Source organism: Hippocampus guttulatus, chromosome 14, assembly GCF_054856545.1.
Source record: "Hippocampus guttulatus isolate MCC_2025c chromosome 14, RoL_Hgut_1.0, whole genome shotgun sequence".
Classification (NCBI taxonomy): domain Eukaryota; kingdom Metazoa; phylum Chordata; class Actinopteri; order Syngnathiformes; family Syngnathidae; genus Hippocampus; species Hippocampus guttulatus.
Genome location: NC_141274.1, coordinates 3,040,923 through 3,065,823, shown reverse-complemented (window position 1 = coordinate 3,065,823; position 24,901 = coordinate 3,040,923). Strand labels below are relative to the sequence as shown.

At 43.9% G+C, this 24,901-nt stretch overlaps 1 protein-coding gene across 3 annotated transcripts in view; it reads left to right on the top strand.

Moving 5' to 3' along the window:
• Positions 1-22,909, top strand: part of prkag2b (protein kinase, AMP-activated, gamma 2 non-catalytic subunit b) — a 31,985-nt gene extending 9,076 nt beyond the window's left edge. The window contains exons 1-14 of one of the 3 annotated variants that reach the window (XM_086128786.1): positions 914-1,346; positions 6,895-7,121; positions 10,504-10,555; positions 12,127-12,233; positions 14,393-14,474; positions 15,022-15,080; positions 15,172-15,217; positions 16,189-16,243; positions 16,330-16,456; positions 17,549-17,714; positions 17,834-17,871; positions 17,949-18,095; positions 19,004-19,097; positions 21,498-22,909. In XM_086128786.1, the coding sequence (XP_085984912.1) occupies positions 1,253-1,346; positions 6,895-7,121; positions 10,504-10,555; positions 12,127-12,233; positions 14,393-14,474; positions 15,022-15,080; positions 15,172-15,217; positions 16,189-16,243; positions 16,330-16,456; positions 17,549-17,714; positions 17,834-17,871; positions 17,949-18,095; positions 19,004-19,097; positions 21,498-21,529 (1,326 nt within the window). In that variant the 5' untranslated portion in view covers positions 914-1,252 and the 3' untranslated portion in view covers positions 21,530-22,909. Of the gene's footprint in view, positions 1-913; positions 1,347-6,894; positions 7,122-10,503; positions 10,556-12,126; positions 12,234-14,392; positions 14,475-15,021; positions 15,081-15,171; positions 15,218-16,188; positions 16,244-16,329; positions 16,457-17,548; positions 17,738-17,833; positions 17,872-17,948; positions 18,096-19,003; positions 19,098-21,497 lie in introns of those variants that run through there. The other 2 variants (XM_086128785.1, XR_015102801.1) reach the window with 2 other exon arrangements.
• The last annotated feature ends 1,992 nt before the right edge of the window (positions 22,910-24,901 follow it).

The following is a 24,901-nucleotide window of genomic DNA, read 5'->3' as shown; positions in this document are numbered from 1 at the left end:
CTGTGATTGGTTGGCAACCAGGCAAAGGTGTTTGCTGCGTCTCGCCCAAAAATCAGTTGAGATAAGGTCTTAGGATGGCAGAGTACCAATACCAGTGTTGGTTTTGGGCTGATACCGGCCTTATTTTATGGTATCAGTCACTCATGGAGGTTGCCGATACCAGCCACTGATACTTAAGGCAAAAAAAAAAAACATCGAACATTGAGTAAGTCCTCTTCTTCATTAGCTATGGAATTTGATATAGTGGCATCAGAAAAAAAAAATGTTCACAATTTTTTTGTCATTGTGTTAATTAAATGACATTTTATATATCGATATCGGTGAGTACTCAAAATGTGAGTTCTCATACTGTTATCGGCCTGACAAATGTGGTGTCGAATATCTCTAATAAGCTCCAGTTCACCCTCGACACGAATAAGGACACGCGCTGTAGAAAATGGAAGATGGTGTTGAGAGCCTTATGTGACATTAATTGAAGTCAAGTCATAGCTAACATCATCAGTCATCTGCAGTGTATGGACCAGCTGACTGCACACTGGACTCCCCCCCCCCCCCCGCTGTCACCTGACGGGGGCTGTTAAAGGTCTCCTCCCCAAAAAAAGAAAAAGTTCGTGACAGCTGACATCACAAATGTCCGCAGCAGCAGCAGCAGCAGCTCACAGCCACACGCTTGATTGTTCTTCTGCTGCAGTGTGGAAGGAGCTTTTCGAGAAGCAGCTTGTGTCACGCGTTGGTTGAGTTTACTCTCCGCGTGGTGGGAGGTGCAGTGTTAGGAGGGGGGGGGCACAGACGCCAACCAATCGCTGCCATTTGCCCTGGCAGGCTGGACTCCCCCCAAACCCCCCACCCCCTCCGGCGGGTGCTATATTAAAAGAGACGCCACCCACAGCTGCACCTGACAATTTACGACTCTAATGCGGCTGATAGGTGGGAGGGTCCCAGGGGCAGGCGTCAACATCACTAGGGAGGACAAGTTTTGACTGCAAAAATTACAGCTCAATTCCTTGTCATGTCCAGCTTCATGTACAGTGGATTCTATATGCGCGGATGTGCAAGATTAACCTTTAGAGGGGCCTTGCAGCTTTTGCCTTAAACTTGGCAGCCCTGTCTAAACTCGCTGCATCTAATTTCAAGGAAAAGTGCACCATGTCGTCCCCCTGAAGGACAAACAGCTTGTGACCAAGGCGAGTGAGCCCGTTTGTTGTGTCGCTGTGTCGTAATGTGCTGAGCCCGCGCCCCGCCGCTGCGCTCCATGAAGAGGTTTGGCAGCCTGAGGAGGAGCAAGAAACGCAAGGAGCAAGATGGGCTCGGAGGGAGGCAGCAGTCCGAAGCGTCCTGTCTGTCGGGTAACGCGCCGTTGCATGCATTTTTTTTTCCATTTGCAGTTGATCTAGCGACGCTATTGGGGCAATGATCACTGACAGTGTTTGGCATTCACTTTTGCGCTCGTGTTAGTGAAATAGTGGTTCGAATCTCATTCCTGAAACATGCATATTCGGTTCACTGCAGACTCTAAACTGTTCACAGCAGTGAGTTTGAATGATTGTCTTTCAGCGCCTTGTGACTTGCGATCTGTCCAGGGTGAATACCGAGGCCCCTTTTGGCATGCACCCCTGATATCTATCTAGCTATATGGATGGATAGATATAGATCAATTTATGTATAGATATATAGATATGAGGGGTTCACGGTTCATTATTTTTTTGATAATTTTTTTAAAATTGTAATGTTTTCTTGCATTTTAAAAATCAATATTGCGTTTTTAACTTCGATACCTTCATGCCTCCCATGATAAAAGTTGCAAGGACTGGTTTGAGATCATTTCCTCTTCGCTCAAAGCTAAGTTGTGTCCCGTCACGACATACCGGTCCGTGTATGTAAAATACTGTAAATCCTACCGAGCAACTGAAATGAAAGAGAGGGTTTGGGGGGGTTTTTTCCACAATTTGCAGCCTTTACTGTTTGAAAATTGCATTCTACTGAACGGATTACATTTTCAGCCCTGCTTTCTTCCATATTTGAAAAAACTTGCACATGTGAGAATCAGTTGTGTCTGTCCTCAGTGCGCCACTGTGTGGCCCCTCCCTCTGACCTGTTTTTGCTTGCCTTTCGCTTAATTTAGTGTGGGCTGGGCGTCCCCCCCCCCCCCAATCATTGTACCTGTCTCACCGACACGCCTGCCAGTCTTCCCCTCGCCAGGTGCACTCACCCCTGCAGCATTAAGGCCAATCTGAACAGCCAGCCGTTGCCAGTTTGTCATCTACCTTCCCTGCCATACTCTGCTGCCCAGCTGTCGCGCCTGCCCGACCAGTACACCTTGGTTTGGTTTCTGCCTTTGGTTCCTCCCTCCATGACCTGGCCCTCTGCCCTGACAATAAACCTGTTCTGAGTTCATTGCGTCTGCCTGTGGGTCCCCAGTTTGTCTTCAGCTAAGTTTAACAGCACATCAGGTTCATTGAAGACTCCAAATTGTCTCGAGGTGTGAATGTGATTGTAAATGTTGGTTTTTCCACCGTGTGCCTTGTGATTAGCTGCCAATCAGTCCATGAGGTACCCCTGATAAAAGATCTATAGAAAATGGTTGGATGGTTTCTCAGTTCAGTGGGTGGAGTTTCGCACTGCCGCAACATTCATGTATGGATTTTTCCCCACATACTTTGGATTCTTGCCACAGTCCAATAGCATGCATATTAGGTGTATTGATGACTTTCAATGATCAATCAGTGTGATGGTTGTTGCGATGGACTGGTGACCAGTCCAGGGTAGTGTTTACCCAAACGTCTGGGATAGACTCCAGCTGATAGAAAACAGATGCAGGCGTAACACAGCCCTTTGTCATTGTTGTTGGGGAAGCATCCAGCTCTGCGATTTAGTGCGCCGAGGAGCGGAGCGAAGCAGAGCGCTGCCGCGTTTAAACGCAGCCATATGTGGTTCTGTGGCTTTGTACGGTGCGACGTGCTGGCAGCATCATGTGATGTGAACAATGTGCCTTTGCTGTACAAGTGACATCTACGAGGAAGCACAATGAAGGGGCGATTTGAGGTCAGCTGTCCTCTGGGTTTAGATACATTTAGTGTTTTTCATTTGATTATTTTACGTTTACGGCCTGGAAGTGTTGTTCATTAGTGATGAACTACAGCACATTCTGACCTAGCAGTCGGTTCAAATTTGTGTTACTGTATGCCTGCACCAAACCACATTAACACTGTACTTTGAATACTTTTGTATCAAAGTTTTAAAAACTTTTTATGGAAGCTATAATTGCTGATAATTAAAAAATTGTATCGTAATAATTTGTGCACTCTGGTATAAATTGTAACAATTGTGGGCTAAATTGTAACAATTTATACCACAGTGGGCCTTATTTGATTTTCTAAACAGAAGGATGGCCCAGGTCCTTAAAAAACAAACAAACAAAAAAAAAACGCTTTCAATGCTAATGCTAATGCTTCAAAGTATTTAAAGTGCCTTTACACTTGCCTCATTCAGCAATTTCAACAGGAATGGCTTTGGCTTTGATGGAATGTTAACACCTCAGAGTCTTGCTCAAGGTTACAGGTCTTTCGACAAGGGATTTGACTCTTGGAATCGCTTTGTCTATTGTTATTCTGAATGCTCAACATGCTTCAAATCTCAGCAATTTTGGGAAGCGCGCTGTGTATCCCGGTGAAAATAAAACAACCCAACTCGCTCATTACCACCCCCTCTGTAAAGCAAAATGTTTGTTTTTAACCCATAGATGTTCATATTGGTTACGCCACAGGCCCGAAAATATTTTTTCAAGAGTATTGCAGAGAATTATTTTTTTTATTTTGTTCAAGTAAGTCTGTAGCTTCTGCTCAAAATTTAGAAAAAAGTACCCACCTACGACCCGCCACCACAAGGCTCACCATTTGAGACAAAATTTGTTGGTCATGTCTATCATAACGAGGTGCACAAAAAGTTCTCAAGGAGTCATACTCAAAAGTGAAAGTCAGCCATTTTGGATTGAAGCTGCCATTTTAGCTAGACTTCAAGGCTCATATTTTATAGGGAAAGGAACTATGTATCCCCGATTGGAAGAAGGTATCTTAGAAAGGAGGGTGAAATAATGGGCCAAAAAAAAAATCCCTGTCTAATTTGGGCACATAATTGCATCAAAGTTTGATGATCATTCCAAGGATTCGCCATGAGAAAAAGTGATGCTAGCTTAAAGTGTGATGTTGTGGCGTTGACCAGTACTGTTGACATTTTGCCCCTTTTCATGTAGCTAAGCCACATTGTGGCTGACTGTCGACTATTTTGTGGTTAGATGTTGTTTGGTGTCTGTAAGTTACGACAAGAGCCACGCTTCCTGTGTCCTGGGTGGTACGCCACCGCCCCGCCTGCCAGCAGGCTCAGGAGAGCGAGCCCCCCGGCCGCGCTGTTATCTCCTCCTGTGGAATGTGCCACAACAGCACGGCTAAAAAAGGAAGGCCAAACCGCGGCAGCAGGGCCTGCCGCACGCCAGCTAAATGTCAAGCGACATTGCCGGACCACTGCTATACATTACAACACACAAGGTCCAGCATTTCCAAGAATTGTTACACCTGTGGATTTTGTTATCACCACTAAGGAGCTTATTAGCAAGACAAAACAAACAAACATATAAACAAACAAACAACAAAAAAAAACCTAACCAGTTTACAGTTAAAACTAGTGTGGATTCAGATCCAGGAACACAATGCACATTTGCTAACGCTGAAGCATTTTAAAAAAAAATTAAGAAGTGATATTTATTTTTTGCAGTGCATAGATAATACATGCCTGTAATTGTTAGTTTTATGTTCTGTCTCCATGAGTTCCTGCACTGTTTGTATCCAAATTCAGATGTTTACGCGTTAGCAGTTACCTTAGCTTATGTATGACATTTCCCATTATGCTTTAGAATTAAGATAGCATACTTTTGTATGACCAATATGTGCGATTTGGTTAAATGCACAGCGTACCAGTCTTGTTCCAAAAGAATGACTTTTTTTTTTGTTCAAAATTCTAAACACTATTTTATTGTTATTTTTAAGCTTTATAAAAAAAGAAAAATCACATCATTCGATCCTTTGTAGATTCACCTTTGGCAGTACTTACAGTCTAAACTCTTTTAGCCTATAATGCCACAAAGTTGGCACACCGACAGATATCTTGGAGCAGTTTCGCCCATTTGCCAATTAGGTGGCAACGTTGGTGGAAAGACATTTTCAGATCTCTTCTGAGATTTTCACACGGATTCATGTCGGGGCAGGCATTCAAGGACATTGAAAAAGTTGTCCTGAAGCCACCCCTTTGATATCTTGGCCATGTGCTTCGGGTCGTTGTCCTACTGAAAGATGAGCAGTCGCCTCAGTGTGAGGTCAAAAACACTCTGGAGCAGATTTTATCTTTCCTAAGTCCCATGACTTGTCTTCCAATTCCTGTCACTTCAGTGGTTGGTATTAACCAGGTGATGACCGGTGCCAAGTTTCCTTGTGAAATTATGTCCTGCATTCATCAAAACGTTCCATCTTTGTCTCATTAAACCGGAAAATGTTGTCTGTTCGTGTCTGGGTATTTTAGGTACTTTTGGGCAAACTCCGTGCAAGCTAACTCGTGGCTTTTACCAATGAGTGGCTTCCGTTTGGCCGCTCTACCACGCAAGCCTGATTGGTGAATGGCTGAAGAGATGCTTGTACTTCTGGAAGGTTCTTCCTTATCTAGAAAGGAATGCTAGAGTTCTACCAGAGAGACCATTGGGTTATTGGTAACATCCACTATACTAAGACTTGTCTCCCGCATTGATCAGTTTGGACGGAGGGCCAGCTCAAGGAGGAGTCTTGTTGGTGCCGAACATCATCCATGACGTCCACTATGCTCATTGGGTCATTCAGTGGCGCAGAAATGTTCTCTTCCCTTCCGGTTGTGCGCCTCAAGACAATCCTGTCTCAGTTGTCTACAGGCACTTCATGGTTGGTTTGTGCTCTGACATGTGCTGTCAACTGTGGGAACTTATACATCCGGGTGTGTGCCTCTCCAAACGGCAAAGTATGCCCAGTACAAGCAATGTTTTGAGCAGATGTGCCTGCCGCCCCCGCCCGCCCCGCATCCAGACTGGAAATGAATGGCCACCGCAAGCCAATTTAAGGGACTTTAGAGACACAGCTATTCATATTCAAGTCAATCTTGCATAAATAACCCCTTTAACGCGTTTGAATGGTCGGCATTTGAGATCCTGTCAAAGATTTTTAAAAAAGTTAACCGTGGGCCCTGTAAACTAATGAGACTCCATCATATGTGTCACTCATTGTCCGGCCTGGCAAATATGCCGGCGGTGTCACATGTCACGGCGTGAGATTGTGACGCCTCATGCGAGCGAAGCATGCGGTGGTGGCGCAGTCATGTGACTGACACCTTGGGACTAAAGCAGGGGCTGCATCACAGGCAGTTTAAACTGCTCACTCCATTGCTGATGTAACCAACTATTAATGATATCGGATAAAATCCCCCAAAAAATGATGAAGTCATCATTTTGCAGAGTAGTGTATACGTCTCAGAGGTCTTGTCGAGCTCCCCAAAAAGAAGATGACGGCAAACAGAAATTCCATGAGTGTATGTCCTTTGTTTTGCCTTCTACTCTGCCCCTAAAAACAAGATCACACTTTTTTTTTTACTTATTGAAATGCCACTATAACAAAGTCATATTTCTACGTGGGAAGTTACTTCATCCTTGCCTGTCAGCACCTGCGCCAGGCTTTATATCTCAATTGTGCATTCCATCTCTAGCATGTGATGTTATCCACAACATCTTTCCAGTGTCTTTAAGCTGTCAAATGACGCTGTTCGTGTCACTGAGAGCGCCAGAATGTATTGAAATGACGTTCAATACTTTTTTTTTTCTTTTTTTAGCCTCTGGAATCTCCACACCACCTACCACCCCAACGCAGGTCTTCGGCCAGCCCGCGTTCACTCAGGAGGCCCGCCAGGGCGGCCTAAGCCCGGAACGCCTGGGGGAACGCTCCCGCCCGCGCTCAGTGTCCACGCCTCTGGACACGGGACAGCGCCTCAGCCCTCCCTCCGCCAAACCCCCAAAACCTTCTTCCAGCCCCATGCCAGCATGCTCTACCTCACAACAAGTGAGTCAGCCTGAAAAAATGTTCCTAATCTTGTAAGGCCTTTAAAGGGAGAAGCTGTCTATTTAAAGATGTGTTGACTGCACGACCATTAACGGGCTTTTGAACGCTAATCTATAACTAAATGAGGCTAGAACGCCTCATCATTATTGGAGCCGAGTTATCACACCACTTACCCGTGTGACAAGGCAGAAATAAAATTGCCGTTTTGAGCTCTCCAGGCAGAGACAGACTACTTTTTCTTCACTGGAGAAACATTTTTCACATCAGTGCGACAAAACCGGTTCAAAGGTCACGTTGTAACTTTAGAAGCACATATCTTTATTCATAATCAACTTCAGTATTTCTTTCTCTTTTTTTTTTTTTTAGCTCTACCTGTTCATTCCCAAATCGAGAGACCACTACAAATGGAGTTCGAAAGTTAAATAAAACAGACACTGATGGCACATCACACAGTTTTAATTCTTTGGTGCTGATGAAAGGGTACTTGGCTGAAAAAAAATAGTTCACAAGGGTTACAGTGATTGAGAAAACTTTGAGAACCACATATACAGGAGAAACTATGATTGTGGACATGTGTGTATGCCTTTGAATGGCATTTCTACTTTGTTGAGATACTTGGAATGAAACTCATGAATAGCCTTAGGTATGAGGCTGGCTATTTCCTGGCTATAGCGTTAGCCACTGTGCTTGACAGCGATGTGTCAGTTGAGGCTACCGGCAAGTGTGCTAAGAATGCTTTTGATGAGTATATTTTGTTACGGTACTCTTTGTCTACTGAAGTGAATGAAAGAGCACCCGCGGCGATTTCCATCCTCCCTCTATCTATACCGCCAGTTTTAGATTGCAATCCTTTTTAACTAGCATGGGTAGGAGACATTCACTGAGCTCATGTTTACTTTTATGGCGGCATGCAGTTGAGTAATTGGACTGAACTGATGTCGGACGTCAATCTTTCTGTAAAACGTTTCCAAATTGTCCTCTCGTGAAGACATTCAAGATTCATGGTTCTGCGGTGTAATGTAATATATTGATTTGTATCATGTAAATGCAGCTATGAACAAAAGAACAGCTTCTAATAATCATAGCATTACTACTGATAAATTTAGCGCAGTTGGGGGAAGAAGCCCTTACTATTTGGTCTGGTCTCACACCTAACTCTAAGTGTGTGTGCGTGCGTGCGCGCGCGTGTGCATTTGAGTGTGGCCCATATGCACGGGGTGTAAATATTATTTTAGGATGTTAGCCATAGCTCAAAAACCGTGGACCAATCGGATCCAGAGCTCACTTCACGCGTGATTCATGGCGGTGCTGTAGTGAGTGAGGAGTTAGTGTGCTGATTTAATGAATAATCATCTGAAGCAGTGATGGATGCTCACTTGGTCAGGGCGAGTCGATATTTCATCTCCAGTCTGTTGCTGATATTCAAATCCAAGGACCGCCGATTGTGATTGAGGGACGGCGGGGAAGCGCTCGCAGGGCCACACTAGGCTCTCTCCTGATAAAATAACCCACTGACGTACTGTAGCGCTATTATATATTTTTTTCCAAGTCCAAAATTTAAAAGCAATCAATATAATGGATTAGGAACCTCGGGAGTTTGCTGTGCAGCCAAGAAGGGCTGTGCGCCCTGTGGCATGCGGCAGATTTATGGATGTGTTTGGCCAGAGAAGCGCTGTGTCACTATTGCGGTGCGATGTGGTAGAGCATCCTTGAGCAATTACGCATCTTTTCTCACTGCTGCAGTGGCCGTCTTGCACCTCAGCTTGAATATGAAGCGCCCAAAGGGAACGCTATGAGTATTCCATAAAATGAAACGGCTCAAGTCGTGGGTTCTTTTTTATTTCCTGCATATGCGATCGCAGGGAGGTGGGAAATTCCCCACTTGCAGTTTACTAGATCTGATCTGAAAGTTTACCAGAAAACTAAGACCTTAAAGAGAAGAACAATATGACAAAAGTGTCAACAATTCCATGTAATTACTGTACTTACTATAGAATTTGTGCATGTGTTGGATGTTTGCCTTTAAGGTTGTAGCCTCGTGAGGGACATCAGGAGTTGGAGGTTGACCGGTAAATAGATGAAACAAATCCATACTCTCCTGCTGTTTATTAAAAAATTGGAATAAGTTAGATTTTGTTGTGTGTGATGAAAGAACAGAGTATTTTCTTTCGTTTGGTAGCATCTGTGTTGACATAGTCATAAAACAATATCCCGTGAGCCTTAAAAGAACTGCTCAGAATGCTCTAAATTGGCAATTGGTCACAGCGGTCAAACTCGAGTGCCCCTATTCTGAATCTTTTTTGTTGTTTCTCTCCTTCAACATATCTGATTCAAATGATCAACTGCAAGCTCTTTCGGAGGCTCAAAACAATTCTGCACTCGGCTCTCTTTTTTTAGTGGCTGGAATTGAAAGAGTTAATTGCTCCATTTTTAGTTCCACTTCACTCAAATGAAAACTTGGTAGTAATTCTAAATTTGGTTTGCAAGACAAAGAAAAATCTGGAAAAATCCGTTTGTAACTCAAAATACTGTCGGGGAACTCAAAGGCAAAGTGCCACTATACTTTGTTAAGTTTCTTAGTATGGCCGTCAGCATTTATGTGACGTCAGACTATATCATATCTGAAGTCTGGCCAGCTCAATTTCTTTTTTGAGTGGTTTTCCATTTCACTTTTCCGAGTCGTAGTGCCGATGAACCAATTTACCAGTTGAATGGAATGCAGCGCCGGCGGGCCGCGCCTTTATGTCACACAATGATGCAGCAAGGCATCCCCGGCCTCTTGCTGCCTAGCAACAAAGGCTTTCCGAATATGGTCAGGCAGCGGAGGGGTGTGTCTACACGCTGCCTGGGGCTTCCGGCTTCTGGTCCACCATAACTGTCGCCAGTTATCCTTCCGCTACGGCGACTGCCAAGTGCTGGAATACGACTTGGAGGATTTTATGACTTTGACGCGTTTGAATCCAGGCTAATTCACGGGCACTTGTTTTGTTCGGAAGCCCCGCGGCGGCTCCCCGTTCCTGCCTGAGTCAAGTGCAGCAGGACTGTTCCACTGTGTCTTTCAAAGGGGGACTGTGCGCTTGAAATAAGGCACCGCTGGAAGTTGCTGCCGCACAACCAACGGACTCCTCTCAGCGTGTGTATTTGCGCGCGTATATTTAGCCAAACCGGAGCGGTTCCGTGGCTCGGGGTCCAAACGCCGGTGGCGCGCACGTCGTCGTCGTCGTCTGTCGCCGCAGGGGCTTCTGGGAAATAAAGCGTCACGCCGACAATTTTTCGTGCAAAGTTTCTTTTTGGTGCGTCGCCCTTTCTTCATCTTTTCTCCGTCAGTGTTTTGGGTTTATTTTGTCACCAGACTACAAACCTCCCGTTTTGTCTCGTTTAGGTGTCCGGTTTATTCGAAGGCATGCTGGAGAAACTTGAACTCGACGACGATGGTAAGTTGAACCTGAAAGGGTCGTCCATGGTAATGCAATTAGCACTGCATCAGATATGAAGGCAACTGTTAGCTGGCTGCCACTTCCGGACGTCTGTACCCAGTTTCCCACCCTGCACACTTTCGAGTGGGTGACTGCGAATCTTGCACATGTTTAATGTTGACAATGAGTTGCATCCGTGTGTTGATTTTGCATTGCACTTGCTCCTGCAAGTGCAGTTAAATCAAAAAGAAAGTTGGAATGGACATGGTGGGGACACGTATTGTCATCTCTTGTCTGGTAATGCTGAAAATAATGTTTTCTTTCAAAAAAAAAAAATCACATTATTTGACGAGAAATCACTTTTGCAATTACATGTATATCACACCTGAACTGTTTCTTTGTTTTTTTTAAATTTTCATTTTAGATAGATTTGATGTGTTGAGATAGATTTGATGCGTTAACACTGCACCCTTTGATTTTTGTTTTTAATTCCATTTTTTTTAAATTTTTTTTTATTTTTTTGCGCCTCACCTCTTTCTCTATTACTTGTGTTTACAAGTGCATCTAAAACAAGAGTGCCCAAGTCCGCTCCTCTGGAGCCAATATTCCGGCCTGTTTACAACGTCTGCGTCCTCCAACACAACTGATTCAAATGATCAGGATTGTTATCGTGCTTCTGCAAAGCTTGCTGTTGAGCTGATCAGTTAAACCAGGTGCGTTAGAGGAGGCTGGATCTCAAAGAATCAAAGATTAATTCAATTCAGTCCAAGAAATGGAACTCATGTTCACGCTTCGTCTTTTTTTTTTTTTTCTTTTGTGACATGGACTCTTTTCATGCAATGTTAATAGTACAATTCCGATTTCTTTCAAATTTGACTCTTTCATATGATTGATGTTCATAAATCCGATATATATTCAATACGTCTGCAGTAGGCCTGCTCATCCCTACAAATCCGACTTAAACATCAACAAAAGCCAAATACGCGCTATACACGGGCTACCAAGAATGTTTGGGCAACTACTGATAGACATTGTTGTTGAGTTGGCTAACTAGCAGTGTTAACTTTGTCTTCAACTTGAAATTAATCCCACTTGAAGCACGAAGTTAACGTTTGTGATCATTAGTAATATTTAGGCGACGTAAACGGTTCATTTGTTAAACGCAGCAATAACATGATGTCATCTTTAGTAGACCTATCCACGAAATGAGGAGAGGGACAAGCGTTGTTTCATTTCCCCGTATTTCTACCTCCTCCAACCTTGCTCCTCCGTCAGTCTGAAATGAGCCAACACACTAGGGACTATTTTTACTTTGGTAAATACTGTGTCGGGTGATATAGTTTTTGTGCATGGCACTCAGCGTCGTGCTTTTACGGTAAAGCGTACAGGTCCCACCCCACCATCAGTGTCTCTTAGAGAGTTTTAACGATCAGTGGGAGGATGCAGTAAAGTGGAAGCGAGTTCTCCAAGGCCATAATGGTTGTTTAGGCTGTAAAGCAGGTGTTGTTTCCAAGTGCTCATTATGGTTTCCGCTCTCTCAGTGATTTTCTTTTTCATCACTTTTTATGTGTATGTGTGTCTCGTTACAGCTGCTGAGCCCGAGAGTGATATTTACATGCGCTTTATGAAATCACACAAGTGCTACGACATTGTGCCAACCAGCTCCAAGCTGGTCGTGTTCGACACAGCTCTCCAAGTGAGTTCGGATTCCCTTTATCTCTTTCTCTCGTGGCCTCTTATTGTAACGTTTTAACGTTCTCTTACTTGCATACATACAATTGTCCAAATGTCAGTTTGCGCAACCATGCTAATTGAGATTGTATAATTCCGTGCAAGTGAGCAAACTTTAAATCTGCACAGGGTCAAACGATCACTGTTTGTGTGATAAAGTCCACTTCGTTGGCCATCTAATTTTGAGTGTACTTGTTCTTGGCACAGCTGGGTTAATACTAAATGGGGGAGCCGAGTAATATATTTGACCTCAGAGCACTTTTTGCCTCTGGGCTGAAATTGAGACGAGACCGTCGTAAAGCTGTTAAACAGTAATCCTGCCAGGTCTTTGAAGTGTATATCGTCAACCACTAAATCCACAGAGACACGGGTTACAAACTCTTATCTGACAGAAGAGGAAATAACTCCCAGCAGATTAAAGAGAATCCAGAAGTTGGCTTTCACCTCTCACAACTTCCTTTGCTTCCCACTTCCCATGAGAAAGAAGCCACACCAAAAAAAACACACACAAAAAATACCCAAAAAAGAACACATGACCACATCAATACAAGCTGCCTCGTTGTGTGTTAATATGCATCTAGAACCGCTTCAGGCAATGGTAATGCTGGGTGAAGGTCATTATTTAAACTCCCGTGAAATTCTCTCCTTGAGGTCACACCCTCTAAATACATCGATGTGAAGAAGTCGGCAGCAAAACTGAACTAACTCTGAATTCCGGTGGTTCTAATTGTTTCCACGGAAATTCCGTGCATTTTAGTAGTGCTGGAAGTCACATTTGTGTTCCTGCTGTGTTTATGCTCGAGAACAGTTGTTTGTTTGTTTGCTTTAAAATGACCTTAAGACTCTGCTGCTGTTTCCCATTGTGTGTTAGCATTAAGCTAGCAGACTTAAGCTAATGCTAATTGAAGTTAATTAACATTCATGGTGACAAATAAACAGCTTGAGGAAAGAATACTTTGCCTCTCATATGGACAGCCATCTTCCAAACACGGCACCTTGATGGAGGACATAATATGCACAAGTACCAGAGCGCAGAAAAACGGCCTACCTTACTATCGGAAATGAACGAGTGAAATCAGCCCCCTGCTCGTTCTGCAACACAATTTCAACGACAAAAACAAAGTTTAGAGGTTTTCATAATGATGGTTGGAGCACAGCAGATCTGAATGCTGGTCCTGATACATGGAAAAAAAAAATCCACCATGTACTTGACCTAAAAAGGAGATGTCGGTGGTTGCATGTTTGGGGTGATATTCGTCATAGTTGTAGCATCTTAAATAAGTGGTGCAATTTCAATAGTGCCAATAGTCTTTGCACCAAAAAAATTAAATGAAAAAATGGATGCCATAATTTCCAGATGACAAATTGTACCTGATTAAAAAGGGAGACTCCGAACGCGATACAGGCTCACACAGTTCACATCGCAGGGAGTCTGTATTGTGACTCCCTAATGCGCGGGAGTGAGTGGCCAGTTGTCAGTTGTTTTGCGGCGGTCTGCTCCACGTTCGGAAGTTTCGCTCAGTGTGCGCCGGGGCCCTTACATTGAGGGCCATTCGCTGATTAGCTTACGTCCAGTAGAACCCCGTCGGCAATAGTGGATGGTTTTATTTATCTATTTATTAATTTATTTTGGTACACTGCTCCATGCTCTCAGCATTGGCAAATGTCAACAGTAGTTGCTCTTGCTAGAGTTACTTGACGCTTCACTCGAAGCATGCAGACAGTTTTGGTCAAACATTTCGTCATCCCAAGTCTCCCACTGAACTATGCAGATATGAATATTCAGTATGGGGGCGGGCTCAGACAGTTTCATTGGTCGGATGTGATAAAACTATACGGACATCTATTGGAAACATGAAGCGCGTCAGTAAAAATTCATAAATCGCGTCACAGCTGCAGGATTCAAAGTGTTGAACGTTGTCTTATCGTTGCATCAGGCATTGATGTTGGTCAATCAGATGTTTTGTGTCGCAATCCAAAGGCGCGTTCTTATTCTGGTAGCGTGCGTTTCGATTTGTAGAGGCTTAGCGCTTGATCTCGGCAATCTCAATCATAAAACGAGTGAACGTCCTGAGTAGAGTGTTCATAAAATGTGATACTGTCTTGCAAAATGATATTTGACAGGTTAAGAAAGCCTTCTTTGCTTTGGTTGCCAATGGCGTGCGAGCGGCTCCACTCTGGGACACGGAGAAGCAAAGCTTTGTAGGTAAGCCCCCCCCCCCCCAAATCCGCTGTCCTCAACTATTATTTACAATCTTGTGTTGGCAGAGATGCTTCATGTCCCTACTATTCTCATTTCGGTCTTCAGAGTCTGCATTTATAGACTTCAATGTTTTACCCTTTTCTCTTGTCTGCTTCTAATGTCATAATCATCACGTCAGTGCGTTTGGGCTGCTGGTGAATGAGCACAGTGGAAACTTTGTATTATTGCCGCCGGCCATGGCTAGTAGAGCGTGATTTTATCAAGTTCATTCAAACCGCCACAAACCATTAGGCTCAGCAGAGGCTCCTCTGTATTGACCAGCAGTCCGACGGGTTGAATATGTAGCCAAAGAAAACATCGAAGCGGCGAGTGAATTGGATTTGTTGTGCCTTCATTTTTTCTTGGGGAGAGTTTACTGCTCGTGCTGAATAATGAATATCGAGTCAGCGCAGAGGTAGTCGGATGGGCCCCTCTCAAAACATTGTCCTCTCCTCACTAGCATCAGTTGCTGAGTTTTTGTTTTTTTTAATGGCGTGTTTTCTCGTCACAGGCATGCTGACGATCACAGACTTCATCATCATCCTTCACCGATACTACAAGTCACCACTGGTAGCTCCATATAACCGCTCCCGGTTTGCCTTGGGTTCGCTTCAGACCGCTACACATTCAGCTGACGTCGGCGTCCTTCTCTCTGTTTTAGGTGCAAATATACGAGTTGGAAGAGCATAAGCTTGAGACATGGCGAGGTGAGCCCGACTCGACCTTGACCACTCCGGCGCAATGTCAATGTTAAATGTGTGTTCATTAAAAACAAAGGAGTTTCATCTTCTGTAATGTAATGCACACTTTGAGGAATATTTTTCGTGATCCTTTTACATGCCACTATGGCCCCACATACGATGTAAGAATCACTGGCCTATACAGCGAAACTCCTCTACAACGAAATCACGTTTGCGGCAAGTCACAACAGGGGACTTTTCACTGTAGCAAATTTTATTTTTATTCCAATACTGCATTAATATGAGCATACACTTATTTGACACTTCATATAGCCAGCGTAGAAAGAAAAAAATGGAAAGAAATTGCAAAATTTACAATCAGCATTCACTTTTATTTTGCTTGCTCCATCTTTCATTTTTATTACCTTTATCCTGTCTTCAAGCGTTAAAGCTTTTGTTTTCTTAACTCCTTGGTATGCAAAGGTCTGTTTTGTCGCCATTTTAGCAATGCAGCGTTCGTGCTGCGTCTGAAACAAATACTTCCTATACTACTGCACATGTGTAAACCAGTGTGGTGGGTGTTTGCTGTTGCCATTTTCGGACGAAGGAGTCGAGGTTGTTGTGGCATGCTGAGGTGTGATTAGACTTTTGCAGAAGGCTTGTTTTCATTGTAGTGAATCTCCTTGCGAGGAAAGAGCAGAGAAAAAGATTTCATATAACAGGGGGACTTTTCTTTGTAGGGGGAGCAGAAAAGTGGGAATGGCTTTCATGCATGAAAATCTTTTCACACTAGGGGGTATTTTCGACCATGTAGAGGAGTTTCACTGAAGCATTAAATTTCACCAAATATTAGTGTTTGATGTATACGTACAGTATGTTCGCCACACTCCGCAAAAGTTCTGTAAGCCCAAATAATACACACTGCAGTATTGAAATACGCAGAACATTTGATGCAACGCTCAAGTGTCTTCGTGTTTTGTTTTTTTTTGTCCCCGCAGAGGTTTACCTTCAAGCGACGTTCAAACCTCTTGTCAACATCTCGCCTGACGCAAGGTACGCCGCCTCGATGGCTAAATCAAGATCCGCTCCCTTTTGTTCATCGAGGTTCGTTGCCGTCATCCGTGTTTGTTGTGTCGCAGCCTTTTCGATGCCGTGTACACGCTCATCAAAAACAAAATTCACCGCCTGCCTGTCATCGACCCAGTCACCGGGAACGCACTTTATATTCTCACGCACAAGAGGATCCTCAAGTTCCTCCAGCTCTTTGTGAGTCCTGACACCAACACAAGAGATTTCACTCTGAGGTACTAGGAAGCCAAGTCACTTTGACCCCCGTTGCAGCTTTTCTGGGAAGGCTGGAAAAGATTTAGGAGTATCTGTGAGATGTTTCTTTTTTTGTTTTGTTTACGACAGAGTTCCGTTACTACAGTGGCAACATAACTCCGATTTGTACGCAAGTAGCACGTAGCTTTTCTACCACTAACCTACACTAATGCAGTAGTAAAGTAAGAATTCCGTGAAGGAATCTGCGTCAGAAAAACACATTGAGGCCATAAATACAAAACAATAAATGAAAATCATTATGCAGTGAGCCCGCATTCTTGCGCTGCACGTCGACGTATTCTTTCAAGCGAGTTAAGCGCCCCGCCGCTCATAACTTCACTTAAGGGTTGAATGATTTTACGATTGAACATCATTTCAGTACAACGTTGTATTGTCGTCGTCGAAAGCAAGAATTTGTGACGTCAGTAAACGACCCCTCAAACACAGTCTGGCAAATTGGCCAAGTCAGCCAGAATCACTTCAAAATAAAAGCGTATTGATATTTGTGTATTATTTGGGAACTAAGTTTTGTTTTGAATTTGGCCTTCAGTCAATAAGTCTGATTACAACAATAACGCAAACAAATCTGTGGCTTTTTCACTGCAACGTATGTTTCATGAAAGACTGATAGTTTTTGCGATTAGAAAATTGCATTTGAATACATTGTGATTCGAATTCAATTTGATTGATTGTTCAGCTCTCTTTCATATGTAGGCTCAGTTAGTTTTAAACTACGGTCCCCCTGTCTGCATTCTAATTTATCACAAGGGTGTTTGGTGGAGTTGATGTCAAGTTCTTCCACATCAGACCCATCCAAGCATGCTTTTATGGATCTTATTTTGTAACGGATAATGTCCTTCACTAACAAGTTGGAAGCACATGATTTAATTTCAAATGTCTTCCGTTGTCCGCCTCACGAGTTCTTCGCCAACCCTTTGTCCCGCCTGCCTTAAGTCCATGTACCACCCTTCACTTCCATTCGTCTGCTACCCCCTGGTGGCCAACATCTTGTTGTCTCTGTGTCGTGTCGTCCAGATGTGTGAGATGCCGAAGCCAGCTTTCATGAAGCAGACCCTGGGAGAGTTGGGCATCGGCACGTACCAAGACATTGCCTTCATCCACCCCAACACCCCCATCATCAAAGCCCTCAACATCTTTGTAGAGAGGAGAGTGTCTGCTTTGCCCGTGGTCGATGAGTCAGGTCAACGGAACATTCATGCGCTGGTTAGGACTCGTACCAAAAAACAAAAAAGGCTTGGAAAGCTGACTTTCTGTCGTTCCACCCAACCCCCCCCCCCCCTCCCCTCCCCTCCCCTCTAGGCAAAGTTGTGGACATCTACTCCAAATTTGATGTCATCGTAAGTGGAAAAACATTGGGCCGGCAGAGAGACTGAGCGGCTGTGTTGATGATTCACAAGAGTTCGCTTGTGTGCAGAACCTGGCAGCCGAGAAGACGTACAACAACCTGGACATCACGGTGACCCAGGCCCTTAAGCATCGCTCTCAGTACTTTGAAGGAGTCATGAAGTGCCATAAAATGGAAACAATGGAGACCATTGTGGACAGAATTGTCAAGGCAGAAGTGAGTCTGTTTTACCCGTTCCTAAAAAAAAAAAAAAAACTTTAGGTTGATTGAAAACAAGCTGTCGGGATGAATGGCTATGTGTGCCCTGCTATTGACTGGTAGATAGTGAAAATTCTTCGTTGAGCTGTTCATTTTTAATCCCAGGTCAAGTTTACTGTCAACCTCAACATAAAACAGAAATGCATTTCAAACAACATTACTTGGCTCGTAAATCCACCAGCTAACACATTATTGGAAACGTCATCGATAAGCGAAGTAATGGCATCGGGGTCGTGTTGTAATTACCCTTAAAGAAAGGGATATTTGAACATAAATGGTGGAGCAACATAAGTGCAGGTAGACAGATAACACATTTTCATCCGAGATGCCTTTATGTGTCCCTAAAATCATTTTTTGTGCTGATTGCAAAAATGTCTTTACTTTTTATCAAGCATATCAAGTTATGGAGATTTTCATTTTTTTGCTTTTCCATGTACCTTGTATCTGTATATCTGCTTTACACTGCCCCCAGGAGGCAAAGGCACACATACCAGGAGCAACACAATGTCCGTTGAATTGAAGCAGAAAAAAAAAATTGGGCGAAAACTTATTTTATTTTTTATTTTTTTTTACACTTCATGCATGTCATTACTTTATTTTTACGAAGTACAAAAAACACTATTATATTTGGTAGGGCGGGGGCTGGTGTAGATTCATGGCATTTCAATTGGGAAATCTACACGTTTGGAGTTGCGAGCACGGTCACAGAACAAATCGAAATGTCACCCCAAGGTACCATCGTAGTAAATAACTTGCGTCTAAATGAAATGGGGGGGGGGGGGGGAAATGCACTTAATCTTCTCCAACGGTGCAGTGGTCATCCATTAACATGCGTTCTGTATATTTTCCACCCGCGTTTCAATTAGGTGCACCGGTTGGTGGTGGTGGACGAGTGTTCCAGCATCGAGGGCATCGTCTCCCTGTCGGACATCCTCCAGGCCCTGGTGCTCAGTCCAGCAGGTATAGACGCTCAGCGTCGCTAGGCGCAACTCCTTCTCAGTACCCGGACACACCACACCACCCCCTCCTACCCCGAGCTCTCTCCTCTCCCGCCCCCCGCCCTCTCACTTGGCCCCAGGTAGGAAGCGTCCAATGCTGCATCTTCAGTCGGCTGTGCAGAGGCATGTCTCTGGAAGCTTGAGTGTGTGGAGTTGATGGTGTCGGCATGGTACTGAGAATTGTGGTTGTTTTTATTTCTTGGTTGGGGGGGGGGGGGGTACACACAGAGTTCCTGATAACTTTTGTCTCATTTTTATTACCTCCCACGAGCAGTATCTCCTTGCCACATCAGTCGTATAGCACCCTATAATGTTATAGCAAATGTATCAGAGGACGGCCCGGTAGTCAACTGGTTAGCCCGTCGACCTCACAGTGCAGAGGTGTACTGGGTTCAATTCCAGCTCCGGCCTCCCTGTGTGGAGTTTGCATGTTCTCCCCGGGCCTGCATGGGTTTTCTCCGGGTACTCCGGTTTCCTCCCACATTCCAAAAACATGCGTGGCAGGCTGATTGAACACTCTGAAATTGTCCCAAGGTGTGAGTGCGGATGGTTGTTCGTCTCTGTGTGCCCTGCGATTGGCTGGCAACCAGTTCAGGGTGTCCCGTGCCTACTGCCCGAAGATGGCTGGGATTGGCTCCAGCACCCCCCGCGACCTTTGTGAGGATCAGCGGATTGGAAAATGAATGAATGAAATGTATCGGAGTAAAAAGTACATTTCATTCTTGGAAATGTACTTGAGTAAAAGTGCACGTTTTCAGAAATACACATAATGAAGGTCAAGTACACACGTGGAGGTTATACTATGAATATGTTTGCACTCGTTTACATTACAAGACTGCCTTATAAACCTCAAGGGTGAGTTAATGGCAGTGAGTGGAGTTTAAAAAAAAAAATGAAAAAAGGACTGATTCATGTTGTGGTTAAGTAAGCACACGGATACAGAAGGGTCCACTGTCGCTTGTTTCCCCCAAAAGTTGAACATTGACACGTTCCCGTAGGAACGACTGACACGCTTGCATTTAGTAGCCACCCACTCTTGCTTGGCGGCTCCGCGTGGCTCGGAAGAACGCGGCTTCGGTTTGAATAATGTATGTGGAGTCGCAAACTGTGGGTCACATACTGCTGCTGGTGTTTCTGCACAACTACAATTTATGAATGAATGTCGGCATTTTGATAAATCCCCCAAAACGGATTAGTCTGCAGCCGTTTGTGACAGGTTGATGCTCCAAATTCAAGCCGCGTCTGAAAAGTCTCATGGCTTGTGTCACACAACCATATTTCAAACCCAAGCTGTAAAGTGAATTTTCTCCTTCAACGTGGGCCAGGCGATCAAGCAGCGCCAATTTGCGATCGTGTGGATTTTCCTCCGTTCAGTGCACGAGAAGAGGCAAGAGCTGTGGCCAGATGACTTGTGGCCGCTTCATCCTGACAACACGCTGCTCGCATTGCTTTGAGAATCTGACACTTCCTGCCTGACAAGAACCTCACCGTGATGGAGCAAACTTGTTGTCTGGCTCTGTGTTATCTTTTTTTAAAAAAATTTTAAAGTCAAGAGAAGCTGTTTTGTAGATGTGGATGAGTGTATGATGGCAAAGCTGTGGGAGTGAAGAATTGCATTAAGGCGTGCCAGAGAGGCCTGTAAAAGTGTGATTTAGACTGGGGGGGGGTTACCTGAGAGAAAAACTTGTAGTTTAGGTTTGAAATATCTTTTGTGACAACGGTCATGGAACTGTTCAGATGCACCTCATGCACAATCTGTGGTTGGTGTTGTTTTTATTTTTTAAATCTTAATAGCTTAGCTTTGTTTTGCAAAGATAAATTGGGAACACTTTATGAAGTCCACCTGCACAGCATGATCTGATCTAATATAATGAGCAGTACATAAAAGGTTAAAATGTGGAACATTTTTTTATTACAGGAAAGCAATTACTTGAAATTGTACTAATTATAATTCATGTTAATTGTATGCACGCACAGACATGTTTATAGTCATGAGTCTGGTCAACAGCAAATCTCTATCGGAGATGGCTTTATGTGTTCCTAACCTATTTTATTTCGAGCACATAGAATTTCAGTCAATTTTTTTTTTGTCTATATAAAAGCATAATTTATAATGCATGTTGCCAGATATTGGATCCGAGTGTCCCCGTACAATACCTCTACAATGAATTTGGTATGTTTGCTATTATAATTTGTAGTTGTATATTAGTGAAAGTATTTCTGTTTCCCACCACCCCAAAAATCGACATTTTTTTTTTTTTTTTTTTTTTTTGCCTTTGTAACAACAATTTTGTGCTTAGCAACTGTCAACATGAATGCCATCGTGCCCCTCTCACCCGTTGCTCTCTTATGCTCTCCTCAGACAGCTGCAAGGAGGAAAACCTGTCCGACTGAGGGGGAAGCATCCGCTACAGACGAGACGTGGTGAGAGCTCAAACAAAACAACAACCAAAAAAAAAAAAAACCTTCAAAAAAGTGAGTTGATGCTACGTAGAAACCAAAGAGGAGTGAGCACTGAGGACCGCACTTGTTGAATGTATCGTGTTGACTGTTCTAATCAGACCAGTACGTGTACATACAATATGCTGTGTACATATCGATATATAAATATGATAAAAACAACACTATTCTTGGCACCTTGCAGGGGAAAGGTGGACCAGATCAGATGGGTTTGAAATTGTTGAGTGGTTTTGAGTTTTCAGCATTTTGTCACACAGAAGGTTCGAAAGAAAACAAACAGTTCCGCTTTAGAGTTATTTATGAAGAGTAATAATCATTTCACTATCTTCTAATTCCAGTTGAGACCAGGTTTTTGTGTCCGGGTAATTTTCAGGCGAGCAATGTTTAGAGCGGCTGAGAATAGAACATTAGTACAGTCAGTGTTACTTTTGGCGGGTAAGTTCAAATGATGCAATTTTCCCCCCCCCAGTTTTGGATAAAAAGTGAAGAAAAGAAAAGACAATTTTTGCAAGTAGTGGTCAAGGTTGCATCGCTGCAGGTTGAGGGAGGCATCTCTTAGTGGGAAGGTTGTCATTTGTACACAATAAATAAATAAATACTACTGCTTAGCACGCAATGTTGCGTAACGACCAAAGTCGTGCTCATCGTCATTAACGAGGCCGTCTCCGCATAAGCTAAGGTCATCTTAAATACCGCATGCGTCTCTACTCTTTAATTCATCCGACACGACTGTTAACATGCTTTGGTAGTTGCTGCTGTTTTGTTTAGCAGCAGAGTTCAAAGGGCTCAGCAGTTAACACGTTAATATTTGAACATCATAGCATCTATGAGGTAATTCCAATGATGAACTGTTTTGTTCTTGGTGGGGGGAAAAAGGGATCTGTCTATTTGAAGCAGGTGGTTATGTGGATTCCCGGTAAGTGGATGAGGCACATTATGACAGTTTATTCAAGAGGCAGCCAAATATGCTTTTCATTGGACAGTGACTGAAGTTGCGCGCATTTAAATTGTTTTTTTTTTTCTTCTAAAAAGGTGATGCTAACAAAACAAAAATGCCCGCACCAGAACTTGTGACTCAACGGACTGTAAATAAGATTGTGTTTGTGTCACAGAGAGCTTTATTTTTTATGAGCGTGTCATGAAAAAGAGACTGCAATTTTCTGCTTATTTTATTTTGTAAATATACTGCTGGATCCACATGTACTGTAAATGTGCAAGCATGACAAATTACACTTACAGCAGTATGAATGTTCTTTTGGGGGGGGTTTTTGTTCTATTTTTGTGTCTGCAGAAAAATAAAAGACACTGAATGTACTATGTTTTTACATTGTCTACTTGTGCGTCATTTTGTAACACTGACGAGCAGATTCTGAAAAATCATCCAAGTGGCCATAGTTGGGCTGGCTCTGGAAGCTCTACGTCAGGGGTGTCAAACTCATTTTCTGTCGCGGGCCACTTCGGAGTTACGGCTTTCCTTGGAGGGCCGATGTAAAATCGCAACGTATTTACTACCCATGACAATTTGAAATTTTGGTTCAGATTTCAGCAAGGATCATGAAAGTTGACACGCATGATTTGCTCCCACGGGCTACATAAAATGACATGGCCGGGCCGGATCTGGCCCCCGGGCCTTGACTTTGACACCTGTGCTCTACGTCAAGTATGAGCAGACTTAAGAGGAACAAATAAGGCCGACAAACTTGGAGTATGACAATAGTGGAGAAAAAAGTGTGTGTGTGTGTGTGTGTGTGTGTGTGTGTGTGTGTGTGTGTGTGTGTGTGTGTGTGTGAGAAAGATAAATATTAAACGAACACACACATAGTTGGAAGCAATTGATTCAATTGAGGAATCTTTTGAATAATTTTAAACCAATGCCATTTTTTTTTCCTCCGGATAATTTTGAGTCATGGGTTGCTGGGAAGACACGCTGAAACGTTTTCAAGTGCTACTTTTATATTTGAGGGGGGAAAAAAAAAAGTTGAACCCCGGCATGCCACACTGTGGCACTGCAGCTCACTTGAAATGGCGCTTGGGCGGTGCAGTCCAATTCCATCATTGCAGAAGAGGCAATGAGCCGTCTGCGTGTCGACTTGGATATTTCCATGTCAATGTGAGATGTGCGATTTCGCTACTGTGCATGTTTGATCTCTGCTTCGGAAAAGATCCATTTCAGCGGGAAGTTTTGGGCGTGTAAATGAGGCAGCGGGGCTGCGAGCGGATGTGATGGGCTTCCAAATGAGGGAAGAGAACTGGACCCAAGTGATTCCACACAATCTACTTTGATCTTCCAATCCTCCCTTGTGGTATCCCCAGTCAGTGCTGGGTTGGTCTCCTACTACTACACCTTGCAGCCCCCGAGCAGGAGAGGCAGGAGGGCTTCCTCCTCCTCCTCCTTGTCCGCCCGTCTTGGGCATCCACGCTCAGGCCGGACTCTCGTTTGAAAATCCACAGGCTCATTTAAAATTCCTCTTCAGAGCATGTCATGCATTTTCTATGGACAGCAAGAGGAGGGATTGCCCAAATGAACCCCCACCCCCCTTCCGCCGCGAGCATTCTCACTCTTTCCCCGCGTTCATTTTCTCTGCACTCTTTCAACATTAGTTTTACTGCATCATGCTTTTCACAAATTCCACTGAGCGGTGCCGCTGCTGCCTTTGAAGGCATGTGTGATCAGAGCAGGGGTGTGATTGGAAGAGGAGGGGGGTGCAAAAACCTGGCCGCAGGGCATTTAGCTTTTTTTTATTTTACACTTGTGTTTTGCGGCGGATGGGACTCAGTCTCGCAAGTGCAGTGTTTGGGGACAGCTTTGATGTGTGCTGGCTTGGGCGAGGTTCACTTTTTAAGGAGAACAGACATGGACGGACAAGATATACTCCGCCCAAGCATCACATTTTCCACATTGTTTTGGTGGTTGTCAGGAACATGCCTTCATCCAAATACGTCAAGGACCAAGAATTCAGCTACACTTAACATGCCCTTTTTTGACTTGTGAAATTAACCATAGCCCTTTTTTAGGGGAAGGAGCAGGAAGGAATACTTTCATCCCCAATAGTAATCGTCATATTTCAGAAATTGTGTTTTGGCATTGATCAAAAAGAGAGCGCTCTCAGTTTTATCAACCATTGCGCTATACTCCTCATTACATCATTATTACTCGTACTGTTATTATCACGCTCGCCGCTGCGTATCCGGAAATGAGGCAAGGTAAACGGCCGCCCTCGGCTGGCGGGTGGGCTTCTTCACTGGAGCTTTGGTGCTCAGAACCTTTTCAAAGTTCATCCATTATTTTATTTTATGAGCCAGTTG